The sequence below is a fragment of the Falco biarmicus genome, chromosome 5 (genome assembly GCF_023638135.1).
Source record: "Falco biarmicus isolate bFalBia1 chromosome 5, bFalBia1.pri, whole genome shotgun sequence".
NCBI classification, from domain to species: Eukaryota; Metazoa; Chordata; class Aves; order Falconiformes; family Falconidae; genus Falco; species Falco biarmicus.
In genome coordinates this window covers 44990698-45006641 of record NC_079292.1, presented here as the reverse complement: position 1 = coordinate 45006641, position 15944 = coordinate 44990698, and the positions used below count along the sequence as shown (strand labels likewise).

General features: G+C 39.5%; 1 protein-coding gene across 6 annotated transcripts; it reads right to left on the bottom strand.

The window, feature by feature from the left end:
• Window positions 1-2091: 2091 nt before the first annotated feature.
• Window positions 2092-15563, bottom strand: LSMEM1 (leucine rich single-pass membrane protein 1). 6 transcript variants are annotated; one of them, XM_056340019.1, is made up of 6 exons: window positions 14971-15223; window positions 10101-10278; window positions 9575-9743; window positions 8275-8406; window positions 4816-4953; window positions 2092-3031 (listed from the first exon to the last, which is right to left on the bottom strand). In XM_056340019.1, exons 4-6 carry the CDS (start codon window positions 8399-8401, stop codon window positions 2823-2825), a joined length of 474 nt encoding a protein of 157 aa, XP_056195994.1. In that variant the 5' UTR covers window positions 8402-8406; window positions 9575-9743; window positions 10101-10278; window positions 14971-15223; the 3' UTR covers window positions 2092-2822. The 6 variants fall into 6 exon arrangements, with proteins under 6 accessions (XP_056195994.1, XP_056195993.1, XP_056195990.1 ...); XM_056340018.1 differs by lacking the exons at window positions 9575-9743; window positions 10101-10278 and adding an exon at window positions 10882-11099; XM_056340015.1 differs by lacking the exon at window positions 9575-9743.
• Window positions 15564-15944: the final 381 nt, after the last annotated feature.

Here is a 15944-nt window from a genome sequence, read left to right as displayed (position 1 = left end):
CTCCTGGAATTTTCTCTTCTCTTCCCAGTTTCAGAGTACGCACATCATTACTGGTTTTTTACACATGTTTAACTTTGTATTGTTAGCAGTGAACAAAACACATGAACTGAATTCATTACTAGAGTTTAAGAATAAATGTTGTATTAAAATTCCAAGTATCTCAGTGGGTAAAAAAGTTTCCTTGAGAGTAAAATTGCCTTGCAGGGTTAGTCTAATATAAAATAACTGAAAAATTGGAAGGTAACTAATTTTCATATTCACATGCAATAGATAGGTAATAATGGGCTTAAATTTCAGCAAGAAAAATTTTAGTTAGACTTTGGGGAAAAAAATAACCATGTGGCTAGTTAAGCACTAGAAAAGGAGACTTGTGGAAGCTCCATCATTTCAATACTTTACGATACGAATGGACAAGCATCTGTCAGGAGTAGTGTAAGTAAATCTGATGCTGCTGTCAGGCAAAGGGATGGATCTGATTGCCTCCCAAAATCCCTCTTTACTGCCTGTGCATCATTTTCTGCTGAAGATGCCCACTGTCTGGATTTACCTAACCTCTGAGTGGTTCATAGACAGGCCTCCATAAAGAATGTGTTGTCCTCAGTTCTTAGGTGCAGCTTGTAAATATTGGGCTCTGTTTCCTTCTAGAGGAGCAGAAGACTGAGCACAGGCTGATGTTCTCATGGTAACATGACCCCAAGGAAGGCAAACAAATGCGCACAGTAGCTGACCCTCTATTACTGTATAGTCTCTCCATGTGTAGTTTCACATAGATACAGTCTGGTGGTTTTGGGTTAACAAGAACACAGACGTGTTCTAATAGCTGCAGTTGCAATGAGGGATGTGACAAATCCACAAGATGCACCAAGTACAAAATAAAAGAGTTGCTGCTCCCTGGCTAACAAGTATGGATGTGTGTCAGTGCAAGACAGGAGCTTGAAAGCAGTTACAGTAACTACAAGATGAGTGGGAGAGATGAGAACTTAATACTGTCACTAAAGAGCAGGTGACAGCTTGGAGAAAACCAGAGAAACAATGCAAGTCTTATGATACTTTTTCTTTCATCCTTTAATGGCATTTACAGAAAGATATTTGGGTTGGGCTTCCACTTCTTTTCCCTTACAATTTATACCTACACTTACTTCTGTCATTCTCAGTTAGCTATATTAAAGTAATCTTTGTAACAACTACCTGTGATGTTCAGAGGAGGTAATTACAGCTGCAGCTGGGAACTAACAGCAGGAGTAATAAACTCTTGAAGACCAAACCTGACTGCTTTCATGTGAATGACAGTAACACATTAGGAAAAGAAAAATCAAGAAATAGAAAGAAGATGATGTAAAACATAGGTGTAAAGCAAAACACTCCTAATAGCAGGGTTAGAATTGGCAGGCAAATCCTAGTAGAGTGATACCAAGAAAGATTCTTGGACCTAGTTCTTCACTCTGTTATAGACAATGAAGTAGTCATCACAGAAAGGACTATTATTCATTCTGGAAAAGGAGACTGCAATGCAAGTTGTTGGCTTTGGTGACTTTTTTTTTGCAAAATTGTCCAGAAGAGATAAGAAAGCATTGGATGAGAAAGAAAACTCAAAGTAAGACAAGATGTTGGACATACTCCACAGTGTCAGCTGCCTTTGCACTGCTGTGATAGGAGTAATCACTGTATTTATATTGGAGGTGGCTTCTTAAAGTATGTACCAGTAGAAGGTTCTGAATACTAAAATGACAAAGCTACTCAGCAGTCCTTTTTGTGATCACACTTTTGAGTGTTGGTCTCCACAAGTCCACAAGTGTGTAAAGTCAGAGTGAGAAAGCGTCGACTCCTGATTTCATGCTGTGAGGTACTGCTCCATTTTAAAAACATGAAGATTCAGACCAGATTTCACCTGGACCTTCTCCAATAGTGGCCAGCAGCAACTACAGGGAAGACTAGAAGAACATGTAGTATTTTCCCCACACCACTTGGCCTTCACCCCAAAACTGCCAGCAGTGTACCAGCATTACTATGAGATGGGTATTTCCTGACTGAGTTCTCTAAACCCATTTCCCATGTAAGACAATATGGCACCCAGCTTTCAGTCAATCCAAATTTGGGCTGAATATAGCATGTTATGAAAGGATTTGTTTTTATTCAAGTTTCTTTTTTCACAACAGGAGTAGTAAGTCAATCTATTTGGAAAACCACCAAACTCCATGGCAGAACTGGATTTATTTATAAGTTACGGAATCTGAAGTTATCCTTAAATACAAATAATACAGAAGCAAACACAAAACTTGTTCCAAAGAAACAGGAGAGTGACTAAGTGCACAAGGTCGGGCTGGAATCATGGGAATTGAAATCACTGTTTTCTGTGATCATTTACTTACATTTAGAGTAGGGGTCCTCAAACTTTTTAACCAGGGGGCCGGCGCGCGGATGCAGTGGGAGGCAGTCACCTGCGGCTGCTTGGTTTCCCCCCAGCCCCCGGCGGGGGTGTCTGTAAATACCGGGGGCCGGATTGAGGACCCTGGGGGGCCGTACCCGGCCCGCGGGCCGTAGTTTGAGGACCCCTGGTTTAAACCAAAACTGAGCCCTTAGCCCTGCAATTTACAGTGCACAGAGAACCTGGAACTCTTGCCTAAAAATAGTTGACAATGCATTATCGTAAATCGTATGGGCATAGTTTTAAAATTCTATATGCACACAAAACAGGATAAAATCTATTTTCTAATACTTTTAATTCAGCTGGGTTTTCCAGTGCTCCTGTGGCCATGTCAGAATGTTTAAGTAACCTGTGTGCCATCTGAGTACATAAATATGCTGAATTTAATTCCAGCGATCTATTCTCCAGGGACTTTCAGCTCAGCATGGGTAAAGAGGTAATCATGAAGATCAGGAGACTGTGTGAAGAGATATCTCCCCTTTTCCTTAATTTGTGATTGATTTAGATGCTTTAATATCATCTTGTTCATTTTCTTAAGCTCTTCTATGTTCTTCTTTTCAGATATTAGTCTGCTTGATATTTGGTCCATCTTGTTCCTAGTTTGAACTTGAAAAGGAAAATGTACCACATTAAATTGGCAGTATTTAAGTCAAGAGCATCACTACCCTCTCTTGCATTCCTCTGGGAGTTTGTAGGGAATTATGACAAGTAAAAATATTGAAGAGGAAACCAACTGCAGAACCTCATGAGAAGTTATGCATCTGGTGGAGTTACCTGATCACTACTTTCTTTAATTGCTTATTTTCTGTTTTATTCAGTTTAGTGCAGTGTAATAAAATCAAATACAGCTCAGACAAATTTTGCAGTCTTCAGGAGTGTATCATTCCATTAGTGTCCACAGGAAAATGTTTTATTTAGGGGCTCCAAGATACTATTTGTGGGCAGTATGCATCTGTATTTTTCTGAAAGTACAATTACTTAAACACACAGCAGACTACAGTCACATCACTGGAATCCCTAAAGCATTTAGATTAAAGGAAAATTCTTGCAAATATTGGCATTTGGAGGCCAGTTTCCTCCGGAGCAATATGCAGTATCCATCATGGACACTGGAGCTATTTTTATTTTGGCCTTCTGAAGTTAACAAAATTTACCTATGGGTTTTGAAGCCTAAGTCCAATGGTGCCAGTGTTAAAAGACTCTGTCTCTTTGAATTGTGACATCATCTGAAACACTGCTGGAAATCAGTTTCAAAGACCACAGGCCGCCACCAACCCAAGCCCAAGCAAATTCCTTTAATCCCTGTAAGTAGCCTTTTCACTATCACTTTAACATTTTTCTACTAGAGAGGCTCATTACTCGTTTTTCTGTACCAGAAAAAAATACTTTTTTTCTAGTTTTAGCAGCAACCTGTTAAATAAATCTGGAATTCAAGTATGAGGTATTTTAATTAGGGTTTTACCATCATTCCACTTTAAAATTTCCTTTGTGCTCTTTACGTGTCTGATATTCTATTCTCTGAGCGCTTGTGAGCAAATTCAGTCAAGAGCTAGGATTTCCTGTTCATAAAGAAAAATGAGGATTTTTCCTATGCTCCAGCAAATTCCCTACTACAGGATAAAAGAAATCTTGATTTTGCATGGATCCCAATTAATTAAAAAAGGACTTTTAAGTTAAAATAATGCACCTCATACTCTGCTCAATACCATTAGCCCAGAAAACCCCAAGTTCACAAGGACTCCGTAAACCAAGGTCACCTGTAGCCACGTGTTTAGCCAAGCCAACCCCACGAGTCCAGCCAAAGCAGAACAGTAATTATGTCTACAGGCTCAATGCTATGTGCCAATTGTGGTATATCTTTCTAATTTTTTCTTTCTTATGTCTGAGATATTCTTAGTTCCAAACCAATTTCCAGTCAGTACATAGCTGGCAACCTTCAGGTCTTTTTTCAGGTAGCCTGATTTAAGTGTTAGCCTGGCTGTAATTCCATTTTCAGTGGAATGACACCAGTAGTGAGTTCTATCTGGAAAGGAATGGAAAGCATGTTTTCAAAGTATCTCACTGCCATACAGTCATGTTTAAATTTAATTTAATTTCCACTCAGCATTTTTAGCAATATTATACACAGTATAATCCTGCTGAGCAAAATTCTTTACAGCTGTTGAACCTTATAAAATCTTTGCAGTAAGAACAAAATTGTGCCTTTTAGCTCAGAGAGTAGAGGCCTGTGATTTTGCACCCAGGACCAACACCCACTGTCCATAACCAGCCAAAGCCTTTGACCATGCAATTCCAGCAGTAGCATGCTATAGGGCAGCATGATACATTTCAGCAAAGTTCTTCTTCCAATTGGCCTTACATTGTTATGAAGCACTCTTTGGTTTACTTACTTATTAAGAATATTACGAATGAAACAAGTGCCAAACTGACGATCAGAGAAAGAATGAAGACGATGAAGAACAGACACTGGTTTCTTACGTTGCTCCCTGCCATGTTTTCTCCAGTACCACCAGTGTTCTCTTCCTCATCTGTTATGAGATGACAAATCATTTGGTGACAAAGTTTGTTAAGGTTGGTTAGGATAAACATGACAAAATACTTCTGACTTCATGACACGATGCAGAATACATTGTCATTTTGGCCAACAGATTTTATTTCCTGTGATACTGCATGAGAAGGGAAGAAACCAACTTTACGAGATCAGCTTGAATTTGGAAGTATAAAACCAAATACATCTGCTATAGATGTTGGATTCAACAAAAATATTTCTGTTGTTGAAATACACTGTTTTCTTGAAGTTGACCTGTTTTACAGCTCAGTTTTACATATACAAAGGTTGCAATGAAGTTTTCATGAAAAGGCTTTCTAAGGGCCTGAATGGACTCAAACTTTTCAAAAGAGAAGAGAGAATAATTAATACTGAAAACCTAGGTACAGATTCATCCTACTCGTTCATCCTCTAGATCTGCTTCTTTTTCTGTTTGACCAGAGAGTATCCCTGGGATGATTAATTTCCCAAATCAAGCATCTCATTTAAGCTCCTGATGCTGGATAGTATGCATGTAAGTCTTGACTTCTTATCTTAAAACAAATGGCTTCAATATTTTTATTCTTCTTCAAGTTTTGTTGGTTTAATTCCAGTAAAGAATGAGGTACATATCCTTCCAAACTGTCAAAAACGGAACAGATTCTCACATGGACTACGTATGTTGTCCTTCAAGCACATGAAAAATGAGGGGGAGAAAAGGACAAGTAGTTGCTATGCTGCCTTTGAATCAGCACAGCAAGCCAGTTTATTGCTTTTTGAAGAATTTGTTGCATATCGGGAAAATCAGTAGTTTCATAGAAAGAGTTGCAATCAAATGAGAGGTGGCAATAAGCCCTAAAGATAACAGGCAAAGTCAAATGAACACCGTGAGGAAATTCATGTGAACATAAAAGAAATTTATAGTTGAGCCAGATTTGCTTAATGCCAAGTTTTGTGCACTACTATAACTACTTACTAAGGTTTGGCTTTATTTTATGTTTTTGGGGGACCAGGGAGCTAATGTAATTTTATTTTGGTGTCAGTCTCATACATCCTAAAATTACAGGCAAATTACTGCAATTTCTTCTCCTGTAATTGCTGGCTTGCCATTCTGAAAGGAAGAGTTGCATGTGCATCTGTGAAAAATATACTTCTAGATCATGTTCTTGGTTTAGCTGGTAGAAATCTCAGAGGTCTTTGAAACTGAGCCTGCAGGGATAAAGCTGAGGGAAGGCAGCATATGCCATTACAGCATTTAATAATGAGCCAACCTGGGGCTGAGCAATTCACTGAACTAGTAGGAGATCTCTGGGAATGTCTCAGCTTTTCTTTATTGCGTTTAGCAAGCTCCTGCCTGCAGGTAAGTTGAAATCTTTTAATATTTGGGGTTTGGGTTTTTATTTTTATTCCCTTAGCATTCATAACAAATGCATCATATTCTAAGTGCCTGCACCAATACTGATTTCCAATCAGAATAATAAGGATGGGGAGGGCCTGCTACTGCCGTCTCTCAAGCATACTAAGCTATCAGTAGAGGTCTCAAAAGTGGTTTGTGCTTGCTCTGCATAATGAATGCTTCTTACTATTTCAGCTGGCTGAATATGCCAGACTGTGGTGTTGTGAGGAATCAGTGAGCACACATTCTTGCCAAACTGCAAACAGTGGGACCATTTTCTGATCTAAAACATAAAGAAATTACTGCATGTCTGCTACCAAGGCAATCAAAAGGTATATACATTTTAAATCACTTTTAACATGATTGCTAGTGTGATTATGCCAGGTCACATTAAGCTACTGAACAAAAGGATTGCTGTCTACTGCAACACTCCTGAAACCCTGGTTTTAAACCAGATTGGGCATCTGCTATACTAAAAATAGATTGTTCACAATATTTTAGTATTTATCAGAAACTGAAAAATACCCCACAGATTTCACTGATTTTCTGGCAAGGGAATTTTATGCTGCTGAATAAGGCAGCTAAGGACTGTGAAAATTTTTTTTCATGTATTTAACTGATGGGGTAATATATCCACAAAATCTCCCAAGTGTTTTTTTTCTAAAAAGTATTTTAAAAAAAATAAACCTAGAAGGAGCCAAAGCACTTTACAAATTGATGCATAAAGTATGTATTAGGCTACCTTCATTTACTGCTGAAGTGTGAGGAAAAGCATGCCCATGATTATTCCACAGAACAATATATGATTCCACAGAACCCTCTATATTTACCTGGAAAGTAAACAATACTGTCTGATAAAAATTACAAAAGAAAGCAAGACAGTCACACTGCAAAGGGTTTCTTTGACATTAAAACTGATTTATCCCAGAAGTGACAATACCAAGATGATCTGCATATGAAAGTTAAGTAGCTTATGTCTATCATCTTTGTGTTAAATACAGAAACCAGCACCACTCTAGTTAGTTGCATTAGAAGAAGTTAGAGGACTCAAAAACAGAAGTAATGGAAAGACATGTAAGTCCTATAAGTAGAAGTAGAATGATCAAATTGTGGCCATCTGAAACTCATTTAAACGTAGCTGTTGTTCTATAGTTTTTCTCAGTCAAATTTGCCATTACAGTAAGGGAAATAAAAGCAGATTCAAATATTGTTATGTGGAATGCTGCTGAAGAACTCCAGGTGTTAAGATGTTTTCATGTCACAAAGAACTCAAATATACTGTAGCTGTCACTGCGTGAAAATATTTTTGGTTGCCATGAGAAATCAAAGATAAAAGCCATATAAAACCAGTAGAAGTGTGAGAGCCCATATCTGAAGGTGAAAGTAAAGAGAGTCTGGGAATTAAAATGCTTAAAAGTCTCATGGGACATTTCAGATAACTGGTTTGAGTCCTTAGGAGATGTGTCTTAAAAGAACCAATATAAATTCTCTGGTGTTTCTATTACTACATGTGAATTTTAGTGCTTGTGAAGAGTTACGGTGCTATTTATGTAGTAGGTGTATATTGAGCATTAGTAGAGACATTATCCTGCATGGAATCACCTCATGAATCCCAATGGAAATTGAAGATAAGCTCAGGCTTGACAGTGAATCCCTAGCCAAATGCAAGGATTTTTAAGAACCTAATTACTGAAATACTCAGCAGGAGCAGCTAAACTATTAAGCTGATCTGTCTAAATTATGCCATTTTCAAACTTTTTCTTATATTTTTCATTACAGAGTTTTACACATACATATATTGACCTATTGGGCTGTTGACATCAGTGATACACAATATGGGCAGCCTTTTCAAATCTTATACATAATTCTTTTTTGATGGCCTAATCTATGTATAGAAACCCACAGAGCATCAGCTATCATACATACCTGGCACATGTTGGGACCCATCTGGACAAACATTTAGTTTGTTTAGGTTGTTTAAGGAATCAACTACATAAAGTTTTCCTTCTTCATGAGCATCAGGCAGGTTAATTTCCAAGGAAGGCCTCTCCATTGTATCTAAAATAAATAATAATTAAAAAGGTAAATTAAAACATGTATATGGGAAATAACTGGTAACAGTTGGCTTCCTGTTCTAAGGAAACGCTGAGCAGCCTTAACGGCCCTTAAAATACAGGCATTTAAAGGACCAGCACACTTATTAGCCCTTGAAGGCAAGGGCAGCTCAGCACATAGCACTTGTTTATTTTTGGAGATCTTTGATGAGTACAAGATTTCATTTCTACATTGTGTATACATATGTAGGTGTGTGGAGAATGGGAAAAATCTGTTTGACTGGCTCCAGCATTGATGTGAATGTTAGTTATTTAGTTGTATAACCCTTCTGGTTTGGTGCATACTTGGTAAGATGTAGGGTGATATCCTGATCACAGTGACAGCCAAACCTTCACCGGCACTGCCAGAAAGGATGGCACTCAGATCCTCTGCTTTCAGCATCAAATAATTCAGAGATAAGACAGAGAAAGCAGGTACAGATGTAGGAGATAAGTGGTAAGAATATGGGTCTGCTTATACATCTTAAAATACCACTGTGAAGTTATTATTTGTGGAAAATGGAGCAAAAAACAGTCTTCTGATGTGGTTCTACTCCACATAGATGCTAGTTCTGGACAAATTAAAGCTGATGACAAAGTCTTTTCTTCAGACTAATACTTCTTCCTTTGAAAAAAGTACTGGATGGGGCTCAGTCAGCAAAAACAGCTTCTCTGCAGAGTCTGGGTGCATGAACTATTGAATGATTGTTTGTGTAAATACAGTTAGGAAGGAAGATTATATATAGAAAAGAAGCAATACCTAAGCAGGCTCCTCTATGAATTGCACATTATTTCTTAACAGTCTTGGTTTTCTTTATGCTACCCTGCCTGACTCCGAAAATATCTTCTAGAAACAAAATACAGTTCTAGCCATAAGGACATGCAGATGATCTAACTAGGCATCTTCAGCTACACTGCTCACTGAAAACTCCCTCTGTAATTATTGAAGAAATATACGTACCTCCAGGTAGTATTCCTCTTATTCTAAGATAAATCTTTTTGACCTTACATTCACAGTCTAAATGTACCTTTCCCTTGCTAGTGAATGTGAGGAGGGAGCTCACAGAGACTAGTTGAGACTTGGAGTTGAATACATCTTACCCATTTTGTACTTTATCAAAGTTCAGTTTTACCTGCCAAACGTAACTCAGCACTTCGTGGGATGCAAATCTCCTGTTGATGGAGGGTGTTAAGCACCTAAGGGTGGTTTCTGCATCCTCGATGGCTTGAACAGCCCTCTTGATGTGCCTCTGAGCCCTCCTTCCCTCTCCAAGTAATAGAGAATGCAGTGTGGCCAGATTCCTAACATATCACATAAATTAAAAACCTAAAGTCTGAGGAATATAGCCCTGAGTGTTTACAGAAAAGACGCACTCCTTCCGTCATCAAACCAAATGCAGAAGATTGTCATAATTCCCCCAAATTTGAGCACACAGCCAAATAAACATTCACTGAGCCTCAGTAAGTTTGAAGACCAAGTGCTTAAATTGCTCCTGACAATGGGGCTCGTTCTCCTGGTAGTGGAGGTTAACAGGCCTACATGTACAGTTTAATAGGGTATAAGGAAAGATTACAGCTTATTTTTTCCTCTGTTCAGAATTGTTGCTGCAAGGCACAAAGATAAGGTAGAACAGCTGGCATAGTCGTGGTTATGCTTACCTAGTGTATGATTTTTAGGCGTGCAGCAATAATGTCAGGAGGAACGCCTGTGTCCACTGCCCTTCCCCTATAGCATGCCCGTGGTGCCAGCAGCACATCTGCTAGCTGCATCCCCACCAGCGCCGCTCTGCTCTCTCCACACAAGCACATTGTGGTCAGCCACAGTCATGACAGAGCCCTGCGTTTCAACAACGGCGCGCTAGAAGTTACCGCCTCGTGCACAGAGGCTTTTGGTTATTTTTAGCTTCCTAATAGCAGTAGTTTCTCTTGGGTATTTTGATTAGTACCTCCGTGAAACTTCAGGGAAGGCTATTCTTAACAACTTGAGCTGTAATAAATGTGAGTACCTTTGGTTCATTAATATTATAAATTATATGTTTCTGCAGTCATCATTAATTACTTAAAACGATTTCCCCACTGTGCATGTAACTGCAACGAAGATAACCACCGTTAATTCAACAAAGGCTATATTAAATTTGTTTGATTCCACTGACATGCCAAACAAAGCAGAGAGGATACAGACATCAGTGTCACTGGCCAAAAAGCAGTCATTGATTATTGTCCCAACAAACTAATCTAAACATTGGGGGTTTTGAACTTGCTCTATCTTGTACTTTAACCTTGCTTAAAGTCATTTTTCCCCACTCAACTTTTAAATTTCTTCTTAAGCTTTCATGGTAAAGCTAGAACTTAGAATGAGAACACACTAAAAATTCTTCACAGGAAAAAGGAAATCAAGTCTAAAAGGAATTAAAAACTGGGAGAATGAAATGTTACTTACAACAAAACTATGTTCAGGTAATGTGCCAGTATGGAAGAAATCAGCCAGTGAAAATCACCTGGAGAAATCTTGTTCTGCTGTTCCTCTCTCTACTTTTAGACCCATAGGAACCTGTCAACTCTTGCAGGACCCATGAAGGCAGCTATGAAACAGACTGCCTCTTTCAATCTATATTTAGAGTTCATCTTGGCTTAGTATACTGGCTTCACAATATTGAACTGTTTAAAAAGAAATTGGCACATATACAGCTCCTTTTTATTACACTGGAATTGTTATGATAATACCCTATCATGAAGAATGAGGAGGTTTGTTACTGATGATCAATATTTCACTAACCTTTTGGTTTATGATGGCTTTTTAAAACTCATCTGCTATGCAGAAGAGTCATCTCTACAACACTGTAGCTATGAGTAACCAGTTTGCTATGCAGAAGAGTCATATCTACAGTATTACGGTCATGGATACTTCAAGGGCATAGACTAGAAAAACCAGGGTATTTTCCTGTGGATAACTGGCTAGCTGAAAAAGGTCACATAGACATAGTCCAGCTGGCTGGACAAAAATGCACATCGCTCTCAGCTTATCTGAAGTAAAGCAAAATACACTGTCTTTGGCTGTCCTTGTTACACAATAACAGGAAGATTTTGGTGGGAAAAGAATGTTGCAGGTGGGAACAGAAAACTACAGAAGAGAAACTAGGGGTGGGCTTGGTATTTAGGCAACTAACCAATAATGAGCTTAACTTTTGTAATATGTATGAGCTAATTATAACAAGGCATAAAAGGTGACTGTAAGGGACAATAAACGAAGTCTGCTGATCACTCATATTGAGCGACTGTGTCTTCCCTCCGTCGCAACAAATGGCGCCCGAACAGGGACCGAGGACATAGGACCGGCGACCCGATAGCGGAGTCCGGACCCGGCGACCCGATAGCGGAGTCCGGGAGCCACGGTCGGCGGAGAAGTTGAGTGCGGTCCTGTAAGCAGCGCAGGAGGCGAAAGGGATATCTTCCCCGCGCCCGGGAGCACCTATAGAGGCTGGCCCGCCTGCTACGCGCCGCCGAAGTCTGCAAAGGCTGCAATTGTGCACAAATAGAGGTATGAACAGACAAGCGGCGTATAATTTGCTCAAAGGCTTTTTAGAAAAGCGGAGCGTTCGGGACATAGATTGTAAAAAGGAATTACTCGGGTTATTAGCGTATGGGATAGCATCCGGGACCCCCGCGGCAGCGGCGAGCGGCGGCGCGGCCCGGCAGGCCCCTTCCCGGCCGCGGTTTCTCTCCGAGGCTGCACCCCCCCCCCTCCACCCCCCCCGCTCCGATCGGCGCCATGGCGATGCAAGCGGCCAAGCGAGCTAACATCTGGCTGCCCCCAGAGGTCAATCGGACCCTTTATATTCGGAACCTGCCGTATGAAATCACAGCGGAGGAAATGTATGATATCTTTGGGAAATATGGACCTAGTCGACAAATCAGAGTTGGAAACACTCCTGAAACAAGAGGAACAGCTTAAGCTTCTCAAGGAAAAATACGGACTTGATTACAATCCCACCAAAAAAAAAAAAAAAAAAAAAAAAAAAAAAAAAAAAAAAAAAAGCTTCAGATGTCACCTACAAGAAATGGGTTTCTGCCTTGAACTAGCAAACATTTCTGTGTTTAAAAAGAAGCCTTTTTGCCTTGATGGAGATAATTTATTCTGTATTCTGTATTTATGCTGTATTCTGAATGTGGAAATTGGTTGGGACTAGGAGGCTGGCTTAAAGGCATTTTGCAAATGGGATTATTATTTTTGATCATTATTGTAATAATAGTTTCTTGATCAAAACCAGCCAAAATTATTTGTAAGCATTAGGCATATCTGGAAGAGAATGCCTTTATTTGAATCAGCAGTTAAGGTGTAGTTTAATCTGAGGCTGTGGTTTTATCTGCTTCTGGTGAATTTTTGAAGTGATGAAATCAGAGATACAAGGTATACTAAGAGTTATGAGGTAATAAGGTAATAATCTAAGTAAGGGTGCTGTCTTTTATATCTACAAGTGCAACATGCTTTTATGTAGCAGAGAGAAACTTTGACAATAATGTTGCTTGAGCGAGATGTGCATGTGACAACTTGGGAAAAGGGATATCACAACTGGAGTGCAACAGTGTTTCTATGTCTGGCAGAGTGAAATCTTTCAAGACCTGAGTTTAGACAGTCTAAAATAAATTGTTAGCATTCAGAAAACCCATCTTAAGCCTCTTTTGCTTACATAGTGTTATGGAAGTCAACTGCTATTGTAGAGAATTAATGATTTTTTAATACATATTAACAAATACTACTATTTTAACTTGAGGCATTTGAGTGAGAAATACGTGTAGCATTTGAGGGAATGTCAGCATAAATCGCACTTACAGTAAGACTGCATTTTTAATTACTGTACTCGTTAAGATTTGATGATGCCATAAGGCTAAGGCCTTATATCACAGATTGGTTCTGAACTAAAAGGTGTGTGCACATGTAGATATGCACATTTGTGTTATTTTCCTTAATTGGCTACAAAATAATATAATTAGGTTGGGGACTAGATCTTGGGAATTTACCTATTATACTTCTGTTTGTTAAGGAACGTGCATAACACACAGCACCCATGTAGGCTTGGCTTGTGGCATAGTTGTCAAATTTAGCATAGACATTCAGACAGATAAGCAACGTACTCTTCTTGTGTGTATCACCTACAAGCCATCATGGCTTAGTGTGTAAATCTGTATGTAACTATTGAAAAATCCCCTTATGAATGTATATAGCTTAGAACTAATTTTTTCCCTTTGTTAATTCTTTGATATCAATGAGGTATTCTTCAGAAATTGTATGGACTGGTTGGTTGCATAAGGGCAGTTGTTATTTGGACAGAAAATTGTTAATGGTCAGGGATTTTCCACTAAAATATTTGCAAATATTCCTAGTCAAACATCAGTTTGGTTTCTTTTTCGGGTTTGAGCTTGCATTAGTCCATGTTCAGAACTTTAAAATTACCTTTGAATTTTTTAAACTTTTTATATCACTGGAACAGAAAGAGCATCTAAATTAAAGCTTCAAGCTAACTTTATTTTTCAAGTATTTCAGGAATTATACTTCTGAACTGAGATTTTATAAGTTGGCTGTGTATTTTCCTGTGTTAACACGCTGTTATTGAAAATGGTCGACCAAGCCTATGTCGCCCAAAATAAAAACAGGGGAATTGTGGATAACTGGCTAGCTGAAAAAGGTCACATAGACATAGTCCAGCTGGCTGGACAAAAATGCACATCGCTCTCAGCTTATCTGAAGTAAAGCAAAATACACTGTCTTTGGCTGTCCTTGTTACACAATAACAGGAAGATTTTGGTGGGAAAAGAATGTTGCAGGTGGGAACAGAAAACTACAGAAGAGAAACTAGGGGTGGGCTTGGTATTTAGGCAACTAACCAATAATGAGCTTAACTTTTGTAATATGTATGAGCTAATTATAACAAGGCATAAAAGGTGACTGTAAGGGACAATAAACGAAGTCTGCTGATCACTCATATTGAGCGACTGTGTCTTCCCTCCGTCGCAACATTTTCCTCCTCCCACACACACCTTACAAATTCAAGCAGGACAGTATTATGGGATGGGCTAATTTGTACGGCATCCTTAGTTGTTCAAAGAATAAATTCTGAGGAAATGTTTGTGAGTACTGGTAATTGCTCCTTCACATATAGTTCTTTTGATAACTATTTTTTTTTCTTGCTGATCTGGCAGAACATAACGCTACAGCACACTGTAACGACAGGCAGCTGACACACGAAGGGACCACAGCTTAGAACAACAAATCCTTTCTGAAGCCATTCTATGTCTAAAATTTTCAACCCCTTCAAACTGGCATTAAATGTATTTGTCTTTCAGGAAACAACAGAGAGAATACATCTTCTGACTCATAGTTCCCACCCCAAGCTGACAAGCTCTGCTGCTGCCCAGTCTGAGCAGCTGGGCCAGTAATGCAGACGTCACAAGCTTGCTCCCTTTCCACAGGGGTCTCTCCTGAAAGTCCTCCCTCCAAACAAAGATATGCAAACCAGAAAAAGAATCTCACCTCCATCCCCAAAAGATTCCCAACACCCAGCCCTCTCCAGCTGTAAGCTTGAAAAGGTCTACAAACCCATCAGACCTCTGCAGGGCCGCAGGACAGCCCACCCCACCTCCCCCTCAAACAGCCTTGGAAGCCGTCCTCATCTGTGTGGTTGGCAGCTGCAGTGTAACAGGGGAAAGGGCACCACATGCTTGGCCACCAGCCAGGAGGTGCTGTAGAAAGCCATTTGGCATAAAACTGGCAGAACAGGAAGCCATCAAAAGCACTTTACACTAGCAAAGCACACCAAAAGTGACTACCCAGGAGCTGTGAGACAGACCAGCAGTCTCGGGGGAACGGTTTAACTCAAAGCGGGTATAATCCAGGGCTGGGCAAACACAGGCAGACAACTTCACCTAGTTCTAGGATCAGAAGTTTCTTCTTCATTTGTGTGACAAACACTGACCAAACATGTAAATTATAGCACAAATTTCAGTTGAAGGCCCTGTTGAAGTCTAAGTTTCATAAGCCAAGCAAGTTCTTAGAAAATTGTTTGAGAAAAAAAAAAGTTCAAAGGTACAAAATAGATTAGCACATATGGATTTTCTGGAACAGGTTCTGCTATAATCTGAAACTAAAAAAAAACCACAAACAAACCCCAACCAAAAAACAACCACCACGAAACCAGACTTTCCTTATCAGAGCAAGCAGTAGTTTTCAGGGCGTGGGGGTGGTTTTTAATGGGGGTGTAAGGTTTACTTCCTTTGCTAATAACTCGACCTGCAGTTTTAAGGATGTTTATTCTAAGAAGTGCTTGTATTTATAGATCTTCTGGTTCAGAAACTCCAGCTACCTATGTTTTAGTGTCTTTATTACATAACCCTCCCGCACCGCACCTTCCTTAAGACAAACAGTTCTCAGTTACTGGCACTGTCAGTCCTCTAGAGCCAGAAACTGAGGGTAGAGGAGTCGTTTTCAACATGACCAAAACAGGGCAG